This window comes from Tetrahymena thermophila (assembly GCF_000189635.1).
Source record: "Tetrahymena thermophila SB210 genomic scaffold scf_8254697, whole genome shotgun sequence".
In the NCBI taxonomy this organism is placed as follows: domain Eukaryota; phylum Ciliophora; class Oligohymenophorea; order Hymenostomatida; family Tetrahymenidae; genus Tetrahymena; species Tetrahymena thermophila.
The window spans coordinates 1,689,578-1,716,873 of record NW_002476463.1 but is presented as its reverse complement, the minus strand read 5'-3'; the positions used below and the strand labels follow the sequence as shown (position 1 = coordinate 1,716,873).

The 27,296-nt window shown below is 23.6% G+C and overlaps 7 protein-coding genes across 7 annotated transcripts; 5 read left to right on the top strand and 2 right to left on the bottom strand. All coding sequences in view use genetic code 6, as the record gives it.

Annotated features, from left to right (window-relative positions):
- Positions 1-391: 391 nt before the first annotated feature.
- TTHERM_00355840 (D-alanyl-D-alanine carboxypeptidase family protein) lies at positions 392-3,304 on the bottom strand (the record flags this gene model as incomplete). The annotated part of the gene is made up of 2 exons (XM_001010482.2): positions 392-2,799; positions 3,061-3,304. The coding sequence occupies 2 exons, from the start codon at positions 3,302-3,304 to the stop codon at positions 392-394; spliced, it is 2,652 nt and encodes an 883-aa protein (XP_001010482.2).
- A 1,159-nt stretch (positions 3,305-4,463) lies between these two features.
- Positions 4,464-5,360, top strand: TTHERM_00355830 (hypothetical protein; the record flags this gene model as incomplete). Its single annotated transcript, XM_001010481.3, has 1 exon — positions 4,464-5,360. One exon carries the CDS (start codon positions 4,464-4,466, stop codon positions 5,358-5,360), a length of 897 nt encoding a protein of 298 aa, XP_001010481.1.
- Positions 5,361-6,368: 1,008 nt separating this feature from the next.
- Positions 6,369-8,322, top strand: TTHERM_00355820 (hypothetical protein; the record flags this gene model as incomplete). The annotated part of the gene is made up of 5 exons (XM_001010480.2): positions 6,369-6,473; positions 6,545-7,197; positions 7,290-7,442; positions 7,754-8,182; positions 8,238-8,322. The coding sequence occupies exons 1-5, from the start codon at positions 6,447-6,449 to the stop codon at positions 8,320-8,322; spliced, it is 1,347 nt and encodes a 448-aa protein (XP_001010480.2). The 5' UTR covers positions 6,369-6,446.
- A 1,142-nt stretch (positions 8,323-9,464) lies between these two features.
- TTHERM_00355810 (EF hand protein) lies at positions 9,465-14,346 on the top strand (the record flags this gene model as incomplete). Its single annotated transcript, XM_001010479.2, has 4 exons — positions 9,465-9,739; positions 9,857-13,807; positions 13,864-13,963; positions 14,023-14,346. The coding sequence occupies 4 exons, from the start codon at positions 9,465-9,467 to the stop codon at positions 14,344-14,346; spliced, it is 4,650 nt and encodes a 1,549-aa protein (XP_001010479.2).
- A 2,123-nt stretch (positions 14,347-16,469) lies between these two features.
- On the top strand, positions 16,470-20,213 carry TTHERM_00355800 (Na,H/K antiporter P-type ATPase, alpha subunit family protein). The gene is made up of 2 exons (XM_001010478.2): positions 16,470-20,048; positions 20,102-20,213. The coding sequence occupies exon 1, from the start codon at positions 16,517-16,519 to the stop codon at positions 19,943-19,945; it is 3,429 nt and encodes a 1,142-aa protein (XP_001010478.2). The 5' UTR covers positions 16,470-16,516; the 3' UTR covers positions 19,946-20,048; positions 20,102-20,213.
- Positions 20,214-20,509: 296 nt separating this feature from the next.
- On the top strand, positions 20,510-20,832 carry TTHERM_000355799 (E1-E2 ATPase family protein; the record flags this gene model as incomplete). The annotated part of the gene is made up of 2 exons (XM_012796823.1): positions 20,510-20,681; positions 20,768-20,832. The coding sequence occupies 2 exons, from the start codon at positions 20,510-20,512 to the stop codon at positions 20,830-20,832; spliced, it is 237 nt and encodes a 78-aa protein (XP_012652277.1).
- Positions 20,833-24,541: 3,709 nt separating this feature from the next.
- On the bottom strand, positions 24,542-26,907 carry TTHERM_00355790 (Ibr domain protein; the record flags this gene model as incomplete). The annotated part of the gene is made up of 6 exons (XM_001010477.2): positions 24,542-24,585; positions 24,644-24,937; positions 24,987-25,097; positions 25,154-25,258; positions 25,316-25,550; positions 25,846-26,907. The coding sequence occupies 6 exons, from the start codon at positions 26,905-26,907 to the stop codon at positions 24,542-24,544; spliced, it is 1,851 nt and encodes a 616-aa protein (XP_001010477.2).
- Between the last annotated feature and the right edge of the window lie 389 nt (positions 26,908-27,296).

Sequence of the window (27,296 nt, the reverse complement as noted above, 5' to 3'; positions counted from 1 at the left end):
ATTTAATTTTAAGAAACTATATATAATTTAAAAATATTTACCATAAATAAAATCTTTGAAAAATAATTTTAAACATTAAATAAAACCTAATCTTAAATTTACAAAAATACACTCTAACAGTTTAACTATTTTATGATAGCTTAGATTTTAAAAATAAGAGAAACTCGGATTTGTGTAGAAAAATAATTTGAAAATAAATTTAACTCTGAAATAAATAATTACAAAAATATAATAAAGAATTAAAGAGAATTATATATTAAAAATAATAAATAGTAAATATAATATTTAATGTAAATGTATTGAATAGTTGATGAGTATGTATTTATTACTCATTTTGGAAAAATTCAATACAAATAAATTGTAATTTAAAGTAGTTTATTAATTAATTAACTCAATTTATATTTGCTAAACAAGAAATAATGTATCTTTTCTTTTTTGATTTTGAAAATATTTTAATGTTGTGGTTATTGTTATTATTTGCATTTGAATTATTCAAGTTGGTTGATTTATTTATTTCTAAGTTGTTTATTAAACTTTAGTTTATCAATGAAGAAGCTCTTTCAGAATTTTGGATTTAACTGATTGACTAAATAGAATTAATACTATTTCCTCCTCCTATTGGTTTTTTTATGCTATCTCTTATTTCAGATCTGTATTAGATCCTCTCATTTAAAAGGATATTTAATTAACTTGTATGAGAATCTTATTTATTATTTAAATTTTATTATAAGCTGCTCTACTGAGATTGATCTTGTTGAGTATCTTCTGAATTTTAAATTATACTTGGATTATTGCTCATATCAAAGTTTTAATTTTATATTTCACTATTTTAATGACTTATTTGAATAGACTTTGTTGTAGTTGGAGACATTATTGTATTAGGATTGTTGTTGTTATTATTATTATTATTAGTATTATCATCACTTTAAATAGAAAGAATGTTATCATTGTAATTTTTATTTGTAGATGAAGTTTAGTTGCTCGAATAGGAAGTAGATTAAGATGAGCTTATTACCAGTTATGGAACATTTTATATAGTACTCGGTTTACAACTATTTAGCTGAGAGATCATTTTTTAGATCTTAGTAGGACTTTTTGAGTATTTGGCTTCGTTTTCAATTTTAGTTTTGTCTTCAATACGTTTTTTAATCAAATTAATGGACATATTTTTTTCAGCTGAATTGTACAACAACTTTGCAGAGTGGTCTCTTTGAATTTAGCTATTATTTGTGTTTTAAATATTTTCGTTTCCTCTGTTTGTCAGTTGGGGGATAATGCTCCTTTCAGTTAATTCTGATTCATCTTTACCATACAAGGAATTTACATTGAAGTGGTGATTTTATATTTAATTAATGTTAGAGTTGATAAACTTATTTATTCTATTTTGTTCAGATTGCTAAAGTAGAGGTGAAACTAATTTTTTGACTTTCTAAGTATTTTTAGCTGCTTTTATCATGCTTTTATTTAGATTGATTGTATTACTGTTATTAGCTTGGATAAAGCTTGTATTTATATTACAAAAAGAGGTCAGTTGAGTAAAGGAATTAATAGTTCTTCCCAGTTAATAAACCTTTTCAGAAGAATGTACTTGTTCTAGCTATGGAATTATTTCAGATGATATTTCATTTTTGTTTTTTACCTAGAACGCATTGCTTCTTGAGAAGAGGTTTTTTTAGTTTGAATTTGAAGGGTTGTAAAATTGGAACTTATTCTAATTTGATGTAGATTATTATATAGGAGCTTAGCAAGATTTCAGCTATTTTGCTGCCCACCTAGCAAGATTAGAGGAATCGTCAAACCTTCTTTCAGGATTTCTACAGCACAAAACTGTGACAATTAATTCAATATTTACATTAATAGGATCTTTATAATATACGCAAAGACAAGGCCCGGCATTATCAGTGCAGCCTGTCTTAACTCCTTTAAAAGAATTAGTTTCATCCCATAATAATTTATTTGTATTTACCCACTCTGCTTTTCTAATATCTTTTTTAATTGTATGGTAGATAATGCATTGATAATTTTTAGTCGAACAAATTTATTAAAGATATGGAGTTTGGATAATATTTAGCGCCACTTTTGATAAATCTTCGCATGTTGAGCGATTGCTCTTTGAAGCAAGTCCGTGGCAATTTGAAAATTACGAATCTCTCATGCCCAGTTTTTACGCATATTTATTCATTTCTTTAACAAATCTTGAAATATATTACTGTGATTTCTTTTTTTAATCCAACTATTAAAATGAGCTTAAATTCTGCTATAAATCAGGATTTTCACTCGGTAATTTCGCATCTTCTTTCATAGATTTTTTAAATGGACTCATATCTCTTTCTGGAGAAGTTTATTTTTGAGGGCATTATTATGATTGCTATTAGATCTAAATTTAATTGATTAAAGAGTTATTTAATTATTAGCGAATTTTAATGGGCTGTAAGGGATTCTTAATTAACAACTATCCAAAATGGTGGGCAAGTGTTACAGCAGCATCGTTTCCAGATGGCAACATGAGCGCGTAATATAAATCTTGAAGGCAAAGTTTCTCATTTTCTCTTAAGAATGCACTTGTACCACATGTATATGCAGCTATCCTTGGAACAATAATTTCTTCTGATTCAGCATTAAGATTATATGTAGTTGATAGCTGATGGCAGACATATAATGTCATCATTTTAGTCAAAGAAGCCATTTCTCTTACTTCAGAACTCATCTTAGAGTAGATTAATTGACCGCTAACTGCATCTGTAACACTCCAACACAGCGCAGAGATAGGTAACAAAGAATTAGAGTTAATTCTTTGCTCTATTTATTAATTAAATTTAATGAGTTAAATGTATGAAGCATTTTCATATAAATTAAATGAATTTTTAATAGGTTACTCTTTAAAATATAGAGCAAACTATAAATAATATACTATTTTAATAATATTAACAAGATGAAAAAGATTTTTTAAGTAAACTTTCTAACTCTACTTTACTTATTCATTGCTAAAATAAAAAATTATATACTCCAGTGAAGAGTTCTTTTAATGCAAAAATAATTATCATTTTTTAATATAATTACCCTGAAATATAACAGGGAGAGCTGGTTTTTTTGCAGAAAGAGAACGCTGGTGAGGTAATTTGGCTACTTTCGCCTAATTGGCTGATCCTTTTGCGGGTGAAATGTTTTATTTCTTGCACTTCTTTGAATATAAATTGGCTGATGAAGTTCTCAGTCTTTTATGTAGCTTCTTTTCTTTTTTATCTTGATTGTTTGATTCTTCTTTTTTATCAAAATCATTTGCTGATTGAACTTAGTCTATCATTTATTTATAAAACTCTTTTTATTTCTCGTCTTCTTATTAGCTTTTTTAATATCTATAATTACAAAAAAAAATTATCAAAATTATTTATTTTAACAATTTAAGAAATGCATTAATTGATTGAGTTGTTAAAGTCTTCTAAGCGCAAAAATAATAGCAGAAATATTAATTATTTTCTTGATAATTAATTTATCTGACTGAATAAAGAATTTTATTTATGAATAACATAAGCTCATATTGTTTATATTATACCATTCATTTACTCTACAGTCTTATTCAGTAGAGGTAATCTCTTATTTATACTCAATTATCAAAAATAGATAGATATTTTTTCATGAATCTCCCTTAGTCTAATTTTACAAATTAGATTAAAGACTACTAAATACCTCTAAATATTATTCTGAGATTTTCTGGGAAGTATTTATCTGCTGATTCATAGACTCTCAGTAGATGTTTACCGACCACTGATTTCACATTTTTCAAAACAAAATAGTTTATTAAATACAACTTTGATATCAATTAATTGAATTTTTTATATTTAATTGTGATAACTCATTATATTAAAATTATAACTTTCCTTTAAAATTTGAACTTACTATTTAAAATTTATTTTACTATTAGAGAAGGGCTAGAATTCTAATTATTAGATTTAACTAAGCTTAAATTAATTACAATTAGATCTCAAAAAAGTCTTTGGAATTCAGATAAAAATTTTTACTAGCAATCATAATCTAATTATAGTGCGTATTTACTACGAAATATCAAAAATATTTGTTTAACAAACTCACAATCAATTTTAATTTAGAATTCACCACATTTATTTATTCTTTTGGAAAATAATCATTTTTAAGCTTTTTTTTTACGTGATAAATAAAACTAATTTATTGCGAATGGATTGCAATTTATTTTAATAAATTTAATAAAACAAATTAACAATTTTATAAATTTTTATTTTAATTGAAAAAAATCAACATATTTATTTTTTTAATTTCATACTTTTATGTCTACTTAAAGAAATTAATTATAATATTTTGTTAATGTTTGATATTCTTAGAAGATCTAAATATTATTTGTATTCAAATAGTGATTAAGATATATATAGTCAAATTAAATTTCAGTTTATACAAAAAAATTTAATTTATTATCGATAGTTGTAAAAAAAATGGGTAGATCAAGAGAGAGAGAAAGAGAGAAAGAAAAAAGTAAAAGATCAAGATCAAGATCTAAGAAAAAAGATAGCGATAAAAGGGATGCAGAGAGAAAAAGAAGTCGTGAAAGACGCTCAAGCAGAGATAGAAAATAAAGTAGGTCAAGATCTAAAGACAGAAAGAGATCAAAAGATAGAAAAAATAAAAACTCAAGCAAATCAGTTGAGAGAAAAAGAAATAACTCTCGAAGCAAGTCCAGAGATAGAAAGAAAGGAAAATCAAATAAATCAAGAAGTAGATCTAAAGACAGAAAGAGAAGATCTTCTAAATCATAGACTAGAAACAAAAGATCTAAAAGCAAATCTGAATAAAGATCTAAAAAAAATAGACGTGATTCCAAAAGCAGATCAAAGGAAAGAAGTTAAAAAAACGAAGGACAATCATCCTCTCAATAAAAAATAAATGATGAAAAGGATAATAAAAAAACAAATTCATCACAAGATGTGAATAAAGATAGCGAAAACGGAAAATCATAAAGTGAAAATAATTTGCAAGAATAAAATAGCCATTAAAATAAAGAGCATCAAGATTAATCAAAAAGAAAACAATAAAAAAAAGACAATAATAGTAGAAGTGGAAGCAGAAGTAGCAGTAGTAGCCAATCAAGAGATGATAATGATGATTCAAGAGGAGAGGAAATGGATGAAGAAGAAGAAGATGATGGTCAAGATGATCTATAATAATAAATGATATAAATGCTAGGTATAACTGGTTTTGCTTCTTCAAAAGGGAAAGACCATAATGGAACTGCAAAAGAATCAGTATTCCTTTGTAGAAAAGAAAAAAGAAAATATAGAAGATATATGAATAGAAAAGGTGGTTTTAATAGAGCCTTAGATAAAATGGATTGAGTCTTTTAATAAATTCACGTTTTTATATTTAAATGTATAATAAATATTAACTTACTTTAGTTTAATTCATATCTTAAATAAATTGCAAGCGTCTAACTTGATACAATAATTATGTATATAATCGTCAGTCATAAAATTTGCTTAAGTTTTAGAAAAATTATTTTAAATGAAAATGTAAATTAAGATTCATATAAAAAGGAGCTTATTTATCAATTTAAAAAAGTATAAGAAGCATTTCAAAATGTATTTTTTGTTTGAACCTACCAAAAAAAATGAATGTTTAATTCTTTGTTGAGTTATTTATTTACATGAATAAAATAGGAATTCTAAAGCTCTAAATTAATAATAAATATATAATTGCTCATACTTTTATAAGAATTAATAAATTTAGCAAATAAAAAATTGTAAAAGAATAATTTTTTCTAATCACTTTACTTTTGTGAGTAATTTTTGAATTCATATTTTGAAAACATTTTTATTATTAAATAATTTGAAATTTTATATGTTTATATCAATTTAAAACAACTTGTAAATACAATTCTAATATTTATTTTTTAAGATATTTTAAGTGGTCATCAAAGTTTATTTCAAAAACGCCTTGAATTTATACAGGTTGCTTTAGTTAATAAAAATATGAAATTTTTTTATAGTTTTATTTTTTGTGGGTATCAAAAATAAAGATTCAGTATTTATTTTAAATGTTAGGATAGTTAGAAAGATTATTGATTGATTGATTTTGTTTATTTTTCAAAAATACAATAAAACTTATAATTTTTGATTGTAGGATATTCATTCAAGCTTATTTTTAATTTCTGAAAATAAATAAATAAATAAAAAATAAATAGATGATTAAATAAAACAAAATAAAACATTAAAAGATTTTTATGAAACAAAGTGAGTTGTTAATTATTAAATAATTAATCAATCAATCAATTAAATCAGAAAAGAGAAACTTTAAATCTAAAAGATATATTAAAAATATCAAATATTTAATAATAATTTATTAATAAAAAATCTGAACAAGTTAAGAGTATAGCTCAAATAAATAAATAGATAGATAGATAAATAAATTAATAGACATCAAAAATGAATTTCTAACTTTCATCCAGTCAAGTAAATATTAGATAGATACTTTAAGAAATAAGATAGGATTTATTTATTAATGTTGCACCTATATTATAAAGGCAGCTAAGCACAAATGGTAAATACCTGATTAATAACAAGAAATATCTAATTCAATGAATGAATTGAGAAAGGGTATTCGCACAAACGTTACAGAAAAGGTTATAGGATACAATAAGTTTTTTGATAGTTCCAAGATGAATACCGAAGTTTCTAATTCCTCATATGTGAATTACTAGAATCAACCTCAAAAAGAGAGCTAGCTTTTGCAATAGTTCCATTAATAGCAATAACCATAAGCCCAGTAGTAGTTTTCTCCAGTGAATAAAAGATTATTTGAAAAAATTAACTACGATTCTTTAGGTTAGTAAAATTAACAATAACAATCACAACAACAATCTAGAGAATTACACAGCTTACATTAGCAATAATAGCAATACTCTCCTCTCAAGTTATCACATAAATTTTACTCTCCTAGAGCAGTTCCATCTTTTGATGGACTTTAGAGGAATTTAAAGGATCACTCAGCCAGCAAAGTTTAGCCACAAAGCTAAAATTTCTTTAAAAACGAAAAATCTTCTCTAGCCAGTAGTTTATGGGGAGATGCTCCTTAAAATTCTTAATAAAAGAGCTTCGTTCAAAACGAAAGAGCTTACAATTCTTAATCATCACAATAGGCCAATTCTCCTCCTCGCTTTTCTTAAGTCTAAAAATCGTAAATTTTATAATCTGCTTGAAATATTTATATATTATAAGATATATCCAAGCGGCTTTAAAGCTTTATTTTTATTTATCAAAAATATAAAGAATAGAAACTCTAGGCCAAAAGCAATAGTAATAATAGTAATAGAGTAATGGATTGAAAGGAATCTTTGATTTCTAGTAAAGAAAGTTATCTGTTTAACCTCAATCTCCCGCTTAGACTAAAACTGTAGGTTTGCTCTCTGAAATGGATTTCTTGTAAATTTTTGCTAAACAATTAAAAATTTTGAATAACGCCAAACATTAATAAATATAATATCTCTTAAATTCTTTATTTTTGAATTACTAACAACTACATCAAAGGAATATTTCCTCTCTTATTTCATATTCAAATAATTAAAATCACCAGCTCATAATCTTATCTATAAATATTTAATTTGAATTTTTACCTAAAATTATTAATCAAAACAAAATTAGAAAATCTTATTTTATTATTAAATTTTAAAGAGTATTTAGAATATAATTTTGCTTTATCTAAAATGATAATTTATTTTAACTAATATTAATAGCAAAAAGAGAGATAATTCAAAGTCAGCAGTATAGTCTTCAAGTAGTGCAATTCAAAATAAATTATCTACCTCACTTTTTGAGAGCAAGAAGAAAGACACTCTTTCTGAAAGTTTCTCCTTAAAATCTGGTGCATTAACTACTAAAAACGCTTAGGTCTCTCCAAGAAAGCTCAGTGCTGGCTCATTCTCAAATTTGAATTCTATCAAGAGATCATCATTGAATCCTTCCTAAAATCTTCTTTCTTAGATTTCAAATACTCCTCTAAGAAGATCTTAAGAGAGAAATGTATTTAGCTCCTCTTCAGGATTAGGCTTTTCTTCTCCTTAAGTAAAAAAATTAGTTGATAGAGTTCCCATTACAAAGGTAACTGAAATCAGATCTCATGTTGAAAACACTCTTCCTTAAGAGTTAGCCTCTTTGCCTTCTACGTAAAGATTTTTAAAACTTAGAATTTTTCTTAAATTAACAAATTCATTCTAATAGATATGTTGAAGAACTTACAAGATTAGCTGCTTCAATTACTAAAGCTCTTAAAAGCACAAAGTTTTATGAAAGAAGCTACTACTGAAATAAGTCAAGTATTTAAATTTAAAGTAATTAATAAAAAATAAGTTTGATCAAGGTAAAGTTTTAATGAAAATATTAAAGTAAAACCATCAAGCAAACAAATACTCATTTTATAAGATTATTAATCTCATAAAAAATTATTTTATATTTTGCATTTTTTTGTTTTCTGATTTTATTTTGAAAGTAATTAATATTCGTTTAAATAACACAAATTGCATAAAATAAAATATATCAATTATTTACTTTTTAAAATTAAAATAATTTTTAATTTATTTTTTCATTAATTATTTAAAACTTTATATCTTACAACCTTGTATTATTTTTATTTGCTATTAGTTGTATCTTATCTAAATTAGAAATATTTTATTTTAATTTTAATAATATTTATTATTTTTAAAAATATTTATCAAATCAATTTTTACAATTTTACAAATACTTTTTAAATTTATTTTTTATATGCGTTTTTACTAAATATGTTTTTATTTGTAATATAAATTTTATTTAGAATGAGAATAGGAATAAATGTAAAAATATTGAAAATAATAAACAGACAATTTTAACGAATATATTAAAAAATAAATTGATTGAATTTGAAGATTCAAAATTTTTAACAATTGAAATTAATAAGCTTGGAATACAATTAGTTCGTTTATGATTAAAATTTATTAATTAATAATGTAATTGAAAGAGAAGGTAAATTCCATCCAACAGAAAAATAAGTGGTTTTTAACATTTATTCAATTAATTGCATAGAAATAATTATGTATTATCATAAATATTGACATTAATAATATAAATTTTTTAATTTTGGTTGATAAACAAACAAATAAATAAATAAAAACAAACAAACATAAATACATTCTAATTATATACAAACAGATTATTAATATTTTTAGGAAAAGTAAAATAAAAAAATAGTTAAATAAAGTATTCTTTTCAATCATTGTATTTAGGATAGTTAATTTGGCTTGAATTTATAAATAAACAAAATCACAGAGTAGCTGTAAAGACTGCATATAAATTACTTCATAGATCAATTTTTTTGAAAAAAAACTCTTCAAAAGATAAAATTTAGCGAATATTTAATAAACAGATTGGAGATTACTTTATTCTGATTGATAATATTAAAAAAATAGTTAAAATATGCTCACTTTAGAGACTTAAAAACGAATTGCGAATCTATTTTAGAATATCGCAGAAAATGAAAGATTAGTTGAGGTAGTAAGATAAGTTCTTTCTGAATAGGAGGAATTCGATCCTCACTCCTTGTTTGTCAAAATTAGTGGAAATAAAAATTACATAATTCGCAAAGATATCACTGACTTCTTAGATAATTTTTCAGTGCGTTATTTGCCATAGGAAATGAACTAATTATTTTACAATTACAATGGCTCTAAAGAAAAAATGAACTATACAAAGTAATTTTTCATTTTGTTGAATATAATTTTATAAAATTGTTTAAAGCGTTTTTGATTAATTATTTCATAAAATCAAGATGATGTTTTAATTAAGTATTTTTATGATAAAAAAATTAGCTTTTTAAAAATGATTCTGCCTAACAGCAGTCACTTTTTAAGACAACTTAAGGTGGAACTCATTCCACATAGAAGAAAAGTAGTGGAAGTAACATATGAGCTTGAATGGGCTTTAATTAGGGTATTTGAAAAAGAGCTTTAGTTATACAGAGTAGTTGAAGTATAAAAGGAAGAAATTATGAGTAGGTGGGACTACAAGATATCTGCAGCTTTTAGATGTATTTCATAAAAATCTAATAAGATTCATATTGAGCATGGTGATTTATAGAATTTTATTGATTTGATGGGATATTCTTCAACAAGCGATGATATTCTTAATATTTTAAGGAGATGTGATCATGATAAAGATGGGAAAATTAGTTAGTTAGATTTAGAATTAAGCCTAACTCCATTTAAAAAATATAAAACTGCCCTCATTTAACAAGCTGCTTAAGCCCAGCAATAAGAAAAGAAATCTTCCTCTAGCAATTTAGCTAATTCTGCTGTTTATAACAATTCTTCTTCAAAGAAAAAAGTAAATAACACTAATCTTACAGGATCAGCTTAGAAAGAAAGCAGAAATCCTTCATATTCTTAAAATAGCAATGGATTTGAGTAGTAAAAATAAGCGAAGTCTCGCTCTTACTCATACTAAAATGGGACACATGGGAACGGATATTATAATTAGTAAAATGACTATTAAGGATATACAAATAGAAGTAGCTAAAGGTTTTCAGATGAATTAAATAATGATAACTCAAACATAAATAAGACTCCTAGAAGATAAAATTCAACAGATAAAATTAAATAAAGTTCTTCAATATAAAGAAATAGTGGCAAAAAATCATAGTTGCCACAATCTTCTTCAACAGAAATCAATTACCACAATAATAATAACAGTAATATCCACACAACACCAACTAAAATGAAAACCATCTCATATAGTAACAATTATAATAACAACAGCTACAATAATCCAAGTAGAGGTAATTCACTTAGTAATAATAGTACAGGTACTTCACAAGGATTTGTTGGAAGTTAGTCTAAATAAAATTCTTCTAATCATTATAAAAATTAATACAATAATTAAAATGTAGATCCTTATAGAGGATCATCAAGCAATCAAACAAGCAGTAAGAAGGTTAGTGGCCACTAAAACTCAGACTACAAAGGGGTTATGAGTTCAAGCAGTGGTATGAAATCTTATTAAAATAATAATAATAATAGCTTCTAGCCTTTAAGCAGTAATTCTTCAAAAGTTACCTCTAAGCTGAATCGTTCTTCTAATCCAAAAGAAAATATAAATAATTCATTTTTAAACTATAAAGAAGAGCTTAAAAATTAAATCAAAAATGAAATATTTGGATAGCAATTTTCTAATTAAAAACGCAACAACTAATAATAAAATAATGTATATTCATAACATGAAAGCAACACAAGTTATCCAGAATTATAGTAGCAACTTAATTCTTAATTTTCCTCTTCTGCTCAATAGCCTGCATAAAAAGTTTTATTGTTGAGTAATTACCATTAAAATAACTGTAACAGTAATCAAGCCAAGTATGAAAATTCCAGTAATAAAAGATATGGAGAGCTCAAGCAAAAGTTAGTGGATGAATTGAATAATAGTCTTGTTCTTTCTGAAAAAAACTCGCCAACAACTTAAATTTATAAAAAATTGAAGGAGAATTTATACTCTAACAGCAAAAACAATCACTCTACAATCAATTATGATTCTTAATATGACATGAAAAATGCAAACTAATATGGGAAAGAGTTTAAATAAAAACTCAGGGAAGAGTTGTCTCGATCAAGTTAAGAAAGAAGATAAGCAAATTATGAAGACCTCAGCTCTTCTAAATACAATGATTCTTACTCTAATTATCGCCATTCTCCCTCACCAGTAAGAATGATAAAAGTTGATGTAAAAGATATTGATCCTCTAAAGCAAACCAGCACTATTTAATCAGATAAATATAATTATAGCAACAATAATAGTAAATTAATATCTAGCTAGCCATAGACTGAAAAAAAATAAAGTATTCCTCAGCCTTTAAATAACACTTTAAAGGAAGGAGCTTTCTAGGGATATATAAATAACAATACTGATGAAGATATAAACGCTGTTTCAAGGTATTATCCTTCAACAGAGAAGAAAAAGCTTATGCAAACATAAATTTTGAATAGAGAATCTCTTGGTGGAAGCTCAGAAATTTATTAGCAAAAAGAAGAAAAATCTAAAAAATATGAAAAAGGTATTGTAAGTCCAGTAAGAACTAGCTATTAGGACAACATGAAAGAATATTATATAGAAAAAAATAAAAGATATGAAATACAAGATGAAATAGAAAAGAAGATGAGATAAAAGCATACAGATTAATAATAATTAAATAGTAGAACTTCTTCTTATTCTCCTTATAAGGCAGATGAAATTATACTTAGAAAGTAATCAATCAAAGAGTAATAAATTATTGACTAGATTGAAATCAAAAATGAGGCTAGAAATGCTGAAATCAAGAAAATTAAAGAAATCGAAGAAAAATAGCTAAGAGAGCTTGAAAATATAAAATAAAAGCAATTTTTAATGGAAGAAGAAAGACTTAATAGACTAAGAAAAGAAGAAGAGATTCGTAAATAGTAAATTGAAGAGGAGTTATTAAGAAGAGAGAAAATCAAATAGGAAGAGGAAGAGTTGGAAAGAATTTAACGCATTAAAAAAGAAAGAGATAGGATAAGAGAATAAGATGAAAAGATGCAATAAGCTATTAGGGAAAGGATGAGAATTGACGATGAAATCAGAATGAAATAACTAAAATCACAAAAGATTGAAAGAGATGTTTAATAATTAGAATAATAACTTTCTAGACAGGCTTCTCTTGAGCGTGTAAGATAGTATAATTAAATGGAAGATTTTAGAAGACAGTAAGAAATCGAAATTAAATAAAGAGAATTAGAAAAAACTAGACAAATTTATGAAATGCAAATGAGGGCATCTGCTGAAAATACATAACGTAGTCCCTTCAGATAAGATTTTGTAACAAAAAACTATGTTGATAGAAGCAGCAGTTTACATGCTTCTAATACAATTCCTGAAACTCCTTTTATTGAAAAGAATCAAATTATACAGCTTCAGCCAGTTTCACTCACAACTCCGAAACATTAAAACGATAAAGCTAGTTTATAATAACCATAATCAAACTTAAAACAAGTGCAATTTAAATAAGATAATGATTTGGCTGCAGAGTAGGAAACCAAATAGAGATTACAAAGAGAAATAGAACAAAAAAGAATATAATTAGAGTTAGAAAATCAAAAGGCAAAAGAGGTTAAACTTGCTTTAGAGAAATAGAAAAAAATTTAAGAAAGCATGGAAGAAACTATGCTGATGGAGAAAAGGAAGTAAGAACTCATTTTAGTAGAAGAAATGCAAAAAAAGAAACTTTAAGAATTAGAAATAGAAAGATTCAAAAATGAAAAATTGAGAGAAATCGAAGAAGCAGAAAACCAAAGAATTCTTGCTTTGGAAAAAGATCTAAGTTATATAAATGTCTAAAAAGTTAACCATTTTAGTAATTCTTTTAAGCCAGAAGAAAGCCCTACTAAGGCATATGAAGTAGTGAGCAAGTCAAATAGAAACGAGTTAAATATGTCTGGCACTCCTAACAAAATTAGCTCACTCAATAAATCATTAAACAATGGACACAATCAATCTCCACTTGAATCTCACATGATTAAAATCTTCAAATATATTATTGATTCCTCAAATGAAATTCAAAATATTAAAGAAAATTTGTCAATGAGAGCAGACTTCACTCTTTCTGATGCCTTTAGAATAATGGATATCGATCAGAAAGGATTGATTGAGCTTCCTTAATTTGAATCATTTTTGAAAAGTATTGACAACCACTCGTCAAGAGAATCTATTTATTTCCTATTTAACAAGTTATGTCCCAGAAATTAGAAATTTTTGAAGTAATAATTCTTTTAATTTTAAATTATAAAATGGAAAAAAAAATTTTTAATTATAGGAAAGAAGATGTAGATGACATATTCAAGCCTATATCCTCAGATCATTCTGCTATACTTAACAACAGGGTGTCACTTTACAATCCAAGACATCCAGACTTTGTAATTTCATTTAAAATTTACTTTTTAAATAAAAATCTTTTTAAAAATGAAAAAAATAGAGTAAATTCACTTTTGAGACCAAAGACATCATCTCTTAATTATTTAAGCAGCTGTTAAATTAAGAGTAAAAATTAGAATAAATGAAGTCAGAATTCTTACACTCTAAAGATTTTAAGTTAGATGATGCCTATTTTTTACTTGATAAGGAAAAAAATGGATATTTATCTCATGATGAGCTCAAAAAAGTTTTAGATTCCTATCATTTGTGCACAGTCGATAGAGATATTAAAAATATCTTTAGCCGCTTCGATCGCTACTAAAGAGGAAAAATAACTTTCGAAGATTTTAGATAAGAGATCTTGCCATAATCTAATTATCATTGATTTATATACCAAATTCATTAATTCATTCATTATGAAGAAAAACAAGCAATCAAGCAAGCAAATAAAAATACTTGTTAAATCCTAAATAACTTTTAAAAAGTTTATTAATTAATGTAAATAATATAAAAATTAATTAGTATCAATCTGTTAATATTCAAAATATATATAATATTTGTAATTATTTTTATCTAAGATAGTACAATCTTCTTTGTTTAAAAAATATACAAAATTTTTACTCTTTATATTTAAATGCAAAATATAATAAATAATGAGTAATCTTTTTATTTATCTAATGCAGTACATGTGACTCTCAAAACAAGAATAATTTTAAAAAGTTTATCAAATTTTTGTTATTAACAATTTTTAATTAATAAACTTACTAATATTAACATTATTTTGAATTATGTAAAGATGACTTATCATTCATTTTTTATAATTAAAAATTTTTAACTAAAAATTCATATTAGATTGAAGTAAAATAATAATTGAAATCTTAATAAAATTTTGATGAGATTTTATAGAAATTTCTTTTTTTAATTTAAAAATATTTTAATTTAATTTATTAATCAAACTTAATACTTCTTTTTTTCTTAAGAATATTTAAGAAGTAAAAAATTAAAATTTGCAATCATTTTTTCTAAAAGAATTTTCAAATTATTTGATTATTAAATAATTAATATTTTATTTTAAAATAATTAAGCATATAAAAAATTAAAATTTTTTATAAATTTAAAATTTAATTTTATAAAATTACTAAATTAAATAATCATAAAACAGAGATTTTATGATAAAAATGAAAATAAAATTATTTATCTAATTAATCTACTTTATAGTATTTTATTTGATTTTTTTAATGAGATAATAATTTAAACGAATAAAATAATTTTTAGGTTATAAAATAGAATAAATATAAAAAAGTTACAATTTTTTTGTTGTTAAAAAGTTTGAATAAAAAACAGAGTAATTTATTGATTTACATTAAATTTTACTTTAAGGAAATTAAAAGATTTAAATAGAAAGAAATATGCTTTTTTAAGGATTAATTAATATCAAAAGCATGTGATATTATTTAAACATTTTTAATGAAAAATAATATAGATCTAACTAGGAATATGAGTTTATATTAAATGTTTGTAAAATTTTTAAGTAATTTTTTTGATTAATTATAGGATATTAATGAGGAAGAAAACTCTGAAAAAGGTGATTCTGAAGAAGAGAAAAGAATTAAGATAATTAATAATATATTTCATTTTATTTAATTGCTTATTGTATTTTTAAATTTAAATTAAATAAATACCTTATTATTTTAAATTATATTTATGATTTTTTGTAATTTTTTTTATTTTAATTGAGTTATTAAATATTAAAATATATATAAGTTAAGAATAGTTTTGTAGTGTTACCAGCTTGTGAGAATAAATATTTTACTTAAATTTATAAATTTTAGATATTACACATTTACTGTTTTGATTTCTTTGTATTTTATATAATTTTAGATATTTTTTAATGCTTAAAACAATTACTAAAAATTATTTAAAATTAATCTTCTTTATATTTTTGGAATAATAAAAGTATTTTTTAAATTCTAAAATTGATCATATTCAATAATTTGTGTCCTTTAATAGTTTCAGAATTTATGATAAAATAAATTTATACCTTATTATTAAACTTAATAAATTTTATATTTATTTTTATGTAGTTATGTAAATGGTTAAAAATGTTTTAAAGTATTTAAAGATAATTTTATTGATTAATAAAATTTTTCTAACCTTATTAACAATTATGAGTTAAAATATTTAATATAAAGAAATAATTTAGATTGAAATTGAAATAAAAACCAATGTGTAAATAAGTAAGTAAATAAATAAATGGATATATAATCATCTTTACTAAACAAAATAGTTATGATGATCCTCTATTTATTTATATTGGGATTACCATAAAAAGAACCTTAATTTTAGAGTTTAATTAAAGAATAAACTAATTTTTGATTTTCATCAATTTATCTTTTTTATTAACAGAGTCAATATTTTAATAGATTAGAAATAGATTGAAAAATTTTTTAAAAAGTAGACTATTAAGAAACTAAAAGTTAATTGGATTAATTTCGATAAATTATAATTTAATAAAAAGTTTAATTATAAATAAATATTTGCTTCCTTAAAATAAGATGTAAGAAGCTAATTAAAACTAGTGTGTTCGATAGATAAATATAAATTAAGATGATGGAAACAAAGATGCTCACACTAATTAATATTCAGAATAAAACGAAGACTAAGTTTTGAATTAGATTAATTAAAATTCTAATTAAAATTAATAAAATAATATTTTAGATTAGTATGTTGATCATAAAATTTCTTTAGAAGAACTGAAAATAAAGTATAATACTGACTTTGCTTTAGGTTTAACAGATGAGTAAGCTAATATTTTGTTGAAAAAGCACGGCGAAAACAAAGTACTTCCTAAGAAAAAAAATATCATATTCTTGTTCTTCAGATAAATGAAAAATATTTATTCTCTATCTCTTTGGCTATGTGTGGTTCTATTTCTTGTTGCTCAAATTATACAACCAAACTCATCTAATATTTATCTCACTATTATACTTGCTATTGTAATTTTTATTAGTGCAGCTATTAACTTTTAATAGCACTCATCAAGAGAAGTGTTAAAAGATAGATTATATTCCCAATTTACTGCTTAAAAGGTTGATGTTATTCGAGGTGGTTAAAAAAAACAGGTAGATCCAAGTTAACTTGTTGTTGGTGATATAATATAAATAAAATATGGATAAAGAATTCCTGCAGATATTCGCATTTTATCATCTAATGGAATGATGGTAGATAACTATCAACTAACAGGCGAAAGTGAACCTTAATATCGAACTGTTGAATGCTCTCATCCAGAAAGTTTTTTAGAAACTTCAAATATTGCTTTTTATAGTACTTTTTGCTGTAGTGGTTCTGGAGAAGGTGTTGTAGTAAACACTGGAAGTAATAATATACTTTCTATATTTGAATAATTAGAATAAGAAGAATAATAAGCTAAAACTTCTTTAAGTATTGAAGTTAATCGCTTCACTATTTTTATATTTATAGTTGCAATTTTCTTATGTTTATTGTTTTTCTTATTAGCTTTCTTTTATAGTGAGTTTAACTTGTCTGAAAGCTTTGTATTTGGTATTAGTATTCTTGCTAGGAGCACTCCATTAGGTTTAATATGCTGCTTTTCAATCTCTCTCTCTATTGCTACAAATAGTTTGCATGATAAATAAGTTTATGTAAAAAATCCTTAAATTATAGAAACCCTAGGATCTGTTTCTTGCATTTGCACTAATACTACTGGTGTTCTAACTTAAAATATAATATCTGTTCATAATTTATACTATAAAGGAAGAGTTTATTAATCTAAAAATATGGTTCATCTTTAAGATGGAGAGACTCCTCAATATGATATATAAGACCCTGATTTTAAGATTCTTCATCAAGCAGCGGTACTTAGCTGTGAAGCTCAATTTGATACTTCTTAATTAGTAGATAAACAAGATATTGACTATTTGAATTGCCCAGCAGTAGGTAGTAATACTGATATTAGTATTATTAGATTTTATTAGTACATAGAAGATATCAATGAATTTCGCAATAGACATAAAATTGCAATAAATCCTAATGGTACACTTTGTAAAATACCATTTACTAATTAGATGAAATGTTCTTTAATCATAATTGAGGAATAGCAAGAAGATAGTTACTACACTGTTTACGTTAAGGGTTCTCCAGAAAGGATTTTGAGCTTTTGCTCAGAAATAATATTAAATGGTCAGTCATCTTAACTAAATAATAGGTGGAGAGAAAAAATAAATGCTGTTATTAGTGCTTTTTATCGAGATGGTTAAAGGACGCTTGGATTAGCTAGATTGCACTTATCAAATACTTAGTTCCCATAAGGATCTATGATTAACGTTTCATCCTTTTAAAATCTTCCTTTTAATCTTTAAAATTTTTAATTTTGTGGTTTAATTTCATTTAGAGATCCTCCTAAATAAGGAGTTTTATAGTAAGTTTAAAAATTAAGAAAAGCAGGAATTAAAGTTATCATGATTACAGCAGATCATCCACATGAATCAGCAAGCACAGCAAAATAGTTAAATTTCATTCCAAAAGATATCTTAACTAACTTAGATTTGATGGAAATAAATAATAATCTTTCTTGGTTTGAAGCAAGCCAGCAGTGCAAAGCTATTGTAGTCAGTGGTGTAGATATAGTATAATATATTGAATAATCCTAGGAAGAGAATGAGGATGAATATTATTATTTGCGTTAATGGATATCTAAACCTTACTGTGTTTTTTGTAGAGTATTTGAAAAATAAAGGAAATAAATTGTTGAAGTTTGCCAAAGAGAAGGTTATATTGTAGCAGGTATTGGAAATAATTATTATGATTTTAAAATGATTAAATAAGCAGAAGTGGGTATTTTTATCAATTTATCAGATTGGGAAAGAAATAAATATGCTGCTGATATTATTTTATTAGATAATGACTTTTCCTCAGTCGTCTCATGCATAGAAGAGGGTAGAAAAATATTTGATAACATGAAAAAAGCTATATTTTTCCTTTTTTCTTCGAATATGGCAGAAATAATCCCATTTTTATCATTCATAATTTTCTAAATTCCATTACCACTTTCAAATATTTATATGCTAATTTTAAGTTTATGCAATCAGTTTTTGCTTGCTATTTCTCTTGCATATGAAGAGGCTGAGACTGATTTGATGACAAGAAAACCTCGAAATAAAACAGAACATTTAATTTCTAATAAATTAATTACCGTATCCTGTTTATAAACTGGTTTAATAGCTAGCGCAGCTGGTCATCTAGGATATCTTATAGCATTTAATTATTTTGGATTCCCCGTTCTTTCTTTATTTGGCTTAGCTTCTATTACAGGATATAGATCACCTTAAAACGATTTTGGTAGTTATATTAATCCATTAATGAACAACTAAATTGATCCTTTCTATAATTAAGATTTATACAACATCACAAAATTTGATAACTGTAATAAGCCTCAATACTAAGAAGCTATTTCTAAGTTAAAATATTAAATAAATTGGTTTAAACTTACTGAAGGTAACTTTGATTTGAGAAAATCGTTGGTATATTGTGATCCAGAAAGTGGGGCATTCTAGCCTAATATTAATTGGAGTTATTGTGATATTAATAAATAATAAAATTGGTCTCCTTTAATATCCCAAACAGCATGCTACTCGACAGAAGCTCTAAACTATGCTTAAAGTGTTTATTTTGTAACAATTATTTTTGTATAGTCGTTTAATATTATTGCTTGTAAGACTAGATCTACAAGCTTTGTAAAAAGTTCTTATAATTCTTTAATGTTTTAAGGAATTGCATTTTAAACAGTTTTGGCTATAATACTATAATATATTCCTGGAATTTAAACAGTATTTGGGGGTAGACCAATTATTTTCTGGTTATGGACTAGTTGCTTATCAATAACTATTTTGTTGCTAATTTATGAGGAAATAAGAAAATATTGCTGTAGAAAGTATAAATGGTTTTATAAATATTGTTATTGGTGATAATTAAAATGTTTATTAATTTATAAAATGATAAAAGTGTTATAAAAATAATTCTTTAATTGTAAATTATCCAATATTCTAAACCCATTTAAATGTTTTACCCGTAAAATTTTTTTAAATTAAAAATAACTAAAAAATTTATTTAATAATAAATAGGTGGCATGCAAACCACGAAATTGTTGTATGACATCTTGCTATATTAGAATTTTAGTTAATATATTTTTTTATAATAATGAATTAGTTAATATTTAAATTTGATGTTTCACATAAAATTTTAAAAAATAAAAACATAAAAGTAATTTTGTAAATTTATTAAAAAGTATTGCTTAAACTTAATATTTGATAAAAATTAATTAAAAACTTTAAATTTATCAAGTATGTAATTAGAATTACATTAACAACTAATTTTAACTATTTTATTATTAGTTTTAATTTAATAATTAAGCTTCTAAAAGAGTAAAGGTTTTTGCTTTTAGATAGTAATAGCAATATAATAAATCTAATATTCCAATTAAACATAAAATAAGACTCAAAATCATAGGATCAATTTAAAAAATGTAAAAAATGTCTAAAATCTCTTCAGAAGCCCCAAACAAAGCCAATCCAATTCCTCTAATAGAACTTTTTTCTGATTGTAAGACAATTAATAATGAATTGCACAAGACACCTGATAAATTATAGGCTATTCCCTTAAATATAAGACTAATAAATACAACTGAGTAGAAGAAGTCAAAAGGTAAACGATCTTAGAAATATATGAGAACTGTCAAAATAACCTAAAAGGTAATCAAAGAAAGAAGAAAATATTTTAATACTTCATAGCTTAAAGCAATTATTTAGTTGGAAGAAATAATTATTAGTAATAGAAATACACCTAATATACATGATAAATAGTAGGTTATATTTAATATACCTTCAATATCATATTATTTGTTATTCTGTTAATTATTTATAAGAATATTAATCAAAAAGGAAATATTCTACAAGGAGCACATCGATTTAAGAGAAACAAGATTTAATATTAAATAAATGTTATTTTTGTTCCAATAAAAATTAAATATGCTTTTCAAAGTTATACCAACTCCTCTATATTACAAGAAAAGCTAATATCTTTATGATTTTTCTCTTATTTAAACTATCTTATTGTAAAATATCGAAACCAAAAGATATCCAATCAAGTTTATTATTAAGAATATCAAAATTAATCCAAGTAAGTAATAACTTTTTATACTTTCATCAACAGAAAACAATTTTAGAATTTCAACTATTATATATGGTATAAAGCTTCCTATTGCATAGAATAAGGATTGATAGATGAATTTTCTTTTTAGGTGAGAACACGAATTAAATATGACATAATTTCCGCATACGTAATTGCATTCAAAACAAAATTAGAAGAAATAGTTAGATAACATTACTAACTAATTATTTTCCAATTATATTGAAGCAAAGTAAGCTAAAATACCAAATAAAAAAATGGCTTAAGAAAATCGCCATGAAGCCTTTAAGGATAATAGATCTATAATAAATCCTACTAAAACTTAGCCAAACATAGATACAGTAAAATATGTAATAAACGAATAAACTTCATCATCAATTTGTCTATTTAGAGTAATGCTTGTATATTTTGAGCAAAAAACTATTCCAAATTTGCTTAGTATACATCCAATAAGTATTAAAAGGTGGCTTTTCTATTTTGCTTATTCTATTTCAAATTAAATATCTTCTTCTATGTCTGGAATTTCTAATAAATTTTTATCTTCCTCGCTAAGATGGTTCTTACCTATTTAACTAACCTATTAAACAAAATTATTATCCATTTATTCTAATTATTCTTCTTTTTATTCAATCATAAATTAATTAAAATTAATTAGTTTGTTTGAGAGAAGCTAGTTAGTTATTTATTTATTTATAAATACTATTTATTCTTTCAATAAGTCTAAAATTGTCAACTTTCTTTTTAAATGTTTTAATAAAATTTAAGGTTATAAAAATGTTTAATTTTTTATAAGATTTATGATAAATAAATTATTTTATTTTAACAAAAAGCATAAAATTATATCACCCAACAAAGAACTAAATAGTCCAATTATTATAAAAGTAATTGAACTAATAATATTAAAAATTTATTAAAAAATGACATATTATAATGCCTAATTATTTAACTATAAAAATTATGTGGATTTATTTTTAAAAATTAGCTATTATATAAATTTTAAAATTATAAAATTTTTTACACTTAGAGAGCAAATAACGTTAAAATTATGGTATCACTATATATACAGAAGGGTTTATTTTTGTTAAAAATATTTATTATCATTTAATTAAATGAATATTTTTCAAAAGTCTTATTCAGTTTATATAAATGGCTAATTTTAATTTTGTAGTTGATTAGTTTCATTTATTAATTAAGATTCCAAAAGAGAAAAGCTTTTATTCTTTAAATAGTAAAAGCAATAGATTAAATCAAGTATTCCAATTAGAGATAAAATACAATTCAAAATAAAAGGTTAAATATCTATAATAAATATAATATCTAAAGCATCCTAGAGTGCTCCAAATAAAGCTAATCCTATACATCTTATTGAGCTATTTTCTGATTGTAAGACAATAATTAATGTATTGCTAAGTATAGATGCTAAAATGTTAGCCAATCCTTTAAATATCAGGCTTACAAAGATGACTGCATAGAGAAAATAAAAATGTAAATCACTTTAGTATTATGTAATAAAAGTTAAGATGATCTAATATACTGTTAGTGAAAGTAGCAAATTTTTCAATATTTTATAACTTAAAGCTATCATATTTCTTTTAGAAGTCAATTTAAAGATAATATATACACCTAATATGTTTGTCAAATAATAAGTTAGAGTTAAGGTTTTTTTGATGTCATATTTTGCATTATTTTAGTTTCTTATAGCTAAATTTTCTATTAAAAAAGACATATTATCAACAGAACTCAATGACATGAGACAAATAATAAGTAATATTAAATAAATATTGTTTTGATTCCAATAAAAGTTAATTATACTTCTTAATGTTATACCTACACCTCTATATTAAATAAAGAGCTAATATTTTTAAGATTTCTCTCTTATTTCAACAATCTTATTGTAGAATTTCTAAACTAAAAAAGAGCCAACTAAATTTATACTAAAAACTATCAAGATTAAAAGGATTAAATATTAATCTTTTATTTATAATTATTCGGAAAACCAATTTAGAATCAAGATAATTGAAAATGGTAAAAAACTACCAAGAGTTATGAAAAATGACTAATAAATAAATTTATTCTTTAGAGAGTAAGATGAATCAAATATTATATAAGTCCCACAAGCATAATTGCATGCAAACGCAAAATAAAATAAGTAGTTTGCTAAAACTATATACTAATTGCTTGAACTGAATATTGATGCCAAATATGTTATAATACCTCCAATAAAAATAGCTTAAGTAAATATCCACGACATTTTCAAAGATACTAAATCAACTATAAATCCAATTAATACTTCAGTAAACAAAACTATAGTAAAATATGTAATATATCTATAAACTTCTTCATTTAAATCGCTATCAAAGCTCTAAATTGAATACTTATAGCAAAATGCCATCCCGAATTTGCTTAAAATACAACCTATTATTATGATGAAAGAGTATTTCTTTTTAGCTTGTTCTATTTCATATTTAATATCATCCTCAAAATCTGGAATTTCTAACAATTTTTTATCTTCTTTGCAGAGTTTATTCTTAAGGACGAATAAAATTTGTTAATTTTAATTGCTATCCATTTTTAATTTTATGAATATTTAGGTATTAATTAATATGAACAATTTACTCTTTTTCTTGTTAAATTTTGATGGACTTATTTAATAAATTTATTATTTCTCATAATTTTTATATTTAATTACTAAATGCTTATTAAAATTAAAAAAGAATAATTATTAAAAAATTTAATACAAACAATTTTAATTTACAAATACTTTCAGCTAAATTAATGGTTTTCATGATTGTTATTGCTAATAAACTACTTTGAAAAACAAGCAAAGCCACAAATACAAGATATATGATTCAATTCATTTATAATACCAATAAAAAAATTGTTTTCTAAAAGAATTAATTTAACAATGATACTTTGCACTTCAAAATTAAAAATGATAAAGGAAATTTAAAACCAAAAATGATTAATTAATTAATTTATTATAATATAAAATTTATAAAATAATAAATTATAAAAATATATTGCGAAATATTATTTTGCGAGCAGGAAACAAATATTTAGTTGCATAGCAAATGTTTTTAATTTGTCATAATATATTTCATTTTCAAATTTTGCTAGTTTTGCCTTAATCAATCAGGATTTTAGGTATATATTTCCTACTATCGAAATAATTATTCGAGTTTACCAATATACTATTTGAAAATATCATCTTTTATAATAGTATTATTTTTTTCTATAAATTTAATACTTAGTAGATTAATAAATACATAGATAGATACATTTATTTGCTTACTTTTCTAGGGTTTTGTATAAAATATTTTTGATATTATAATTAGGTATTTTTTAACTAAATTTTGAAGATATGTTTTAAATTTGTTTCATAATCTATTTTTGATTATTCTGTGAAGGACTATGCAAGAACCTATTTTATTATTAAGTTTTTTAAGCTAAAAATTAATATTCTAAAAATAAATATGAACCTGGTATTAAGCAAATTGGGAACAATATTACTCCTACAAATAAAAGAAGTATCGATATCCCTATTGCTTTCACAAATCTTTGCTTTTGTTTTTATTTTGGTATTGCATAGTTTTAGTTCACATTATTCCAATAAAAGTAGTTAGGAGTTATTATAGCTAAACCAACTAGAAAGAAAGGCATAATGGCTGTAAATGCAGCTAATATACAAATAAATACGATTAATCTAGGTATGAACATTACTATTCTTTAATATTGAGGATTTTCATCTGGGTTTGATCTTGAAAATTATTTACCTATTTTTTAAATAGCTAAATATTTTAATTAATTATGAACAAATTATACCAGGACAACCCAAAATATTTAAGTGACTGAAATGAGCATAGGATATATTTGGAGTTCGACATATCCAGCAAAAAGATTATGAGCAGATGGGACAGTAAATTCGATTACACCCTAATTATTTTTAAAGAAATAATTAAATTAGATCAAGATATTAAAATGGATATTACCAGAAGCCTTCTGTACTTTGCTTTTGCAAGTAGGACAAAATGAAATAACATATTTTTAAATCGCACCTTAAAACTCTTCTTGTATAACTTCATCGCAGGTTTTTCCTAATTAAAATTTAATTTATTTACAGAGACGAATACAATAAATATTATTTTAATTACCTTCATGCCAGTTATTTCCACATTAAAAGCACATTTAGTGACCACACTTGCATATTATCTTAGGATCATTTAGGTTTATTTTGCAATAAAAGGTGCAGCCTGTGCGATTACACCATTTAAGAGTAGGGTCTGAATTAATTATTTTAAGTTCTTTGAATTTTAAGTATTTTTAAAATGTTTTTGTATCAAGTATTTTTTAAAGTATCTGATCTGTAAATTCTACTTTACAATTTTCCTAATAATTTAAAAAATATTAATAATTAAAATGTCAATTTATTTTTAATTCATTTTTAATAAATATATGATTGAGTTACAAACCCTTTTAATGCTAATTCAGAAATATTTATAAGATTTAGTTAGTATTAGAAATAATTATAAAATTTGGTTAAGATCATAAAAGTTCTATTGATTAATTCATCAGATAGATTTTGTATTTTTCAAAACAAATAAATCAAATCAAATCAATAATATAATTTGATAAAAACCAAAATTTAATATTTTAAATAGTTAAAAATGTTTAAAATTATTACGTCAGGGCATTTTATTTTTAGCACTTATGAAGTATTTATACAATTTTCTAGATATTATATGATGCAGTTCTTGCAAAATAAATGATTGCAGGAGTCTAATGTGTAGAAGTATTCGCGTTAATACGATAAACAACAAATATTGCAAGTAACTCCTCCTTCTGCTTCAGATAAAAAATAATTTTTAGTTTAAGTCTTTACGGAGCATCTAAATTAAATATGCCTATTTATCATTCTTTGTTTCATATTCTGAGTATTTGTGCTATTATATAAAAAGCTATTTTGCAAAATTTGTTCATTTTTACTTTATCTTTCTTATACTAAACTATTTTCTATATCAGGGATTTTTTCATCTCCTTAATTCTTTTAAACTTGTCTCATATCCTGTTTAATTGTTAATACTTGTTTAAATTTTTCATGTTAAATGCCTTTGATGCTATCAATATTAATTGCATGTTCTTATTTCTTTAACTGGCTTTAAATAAAATTTTTATCTACCATGTATTGTAAAAAGTCTTCTTTATTCATTTAATGTTACTATTATAAAAGACAAAGAATATTTATCACATCTTAATATGTGTATTGAGATATATTCATCTCAAGTAGACGAGTAAAAACCCACTTCGCTTTTAAATCTTATGTTAATTAATCTGATTAATTTCTGCTTTTATTTGAAAGTATGCTGTTTGTTTCTATTTACATGTCATTATTTTAATTTTTACTACTATCATTAGAAGCTTAATCATTTTTATAAAAAATAGAAAATGCCTAATCTTACTCTTTGTTAGATAATAATATGCTTTTTTAAGAAAAATGCTAATTCTTCAAATTTTCCTCTTTTTAGGAATTTTACTATTGATAGATTGTGTTTTTAGTCCCACTAATAGACTCATATGTTGAGTTTGTTAAACCAGTTATCATAGTCTATGTTACTGTAGGATTCTTTTCATGGCAAATTTTACTGGCCTAGTATATTTTACTAGCTTATGTTATTTTACTTATATTAGGCAACTCTACTATATCTCTAGTTGACTATATTATGCATTCTTCTTGTGAATAAATCATCTATGTTTATATGCTTTTATTAAGTGCTATTTACTTTAATTTTGTTGAATTTGCAGAATAATTTATTTGATATAATAAATCAAATTTTGTTTCTAGTAGATGCCTGTTGAGATTTCAGCAATTCTTTCTTTTTTGATTTTTGCGAAGTTTAAATATTATAAAAATTAATTAACTTATATTCATTTTACAATTAATATAAAAAATATTCCGAATCTGTTGAATTATATATTTACTTTTTTATATAATTTCCTTTTCTCTGAATTTATATTTAAATGTACAGATAGATAGATAATCAACAATTTTTGAATAAACTTGATGATCTAACTTTAATCGAAGTAAAGATTTATTATTATGCATTTTAAAAAACTAATTTAGTCATTACTTTTACA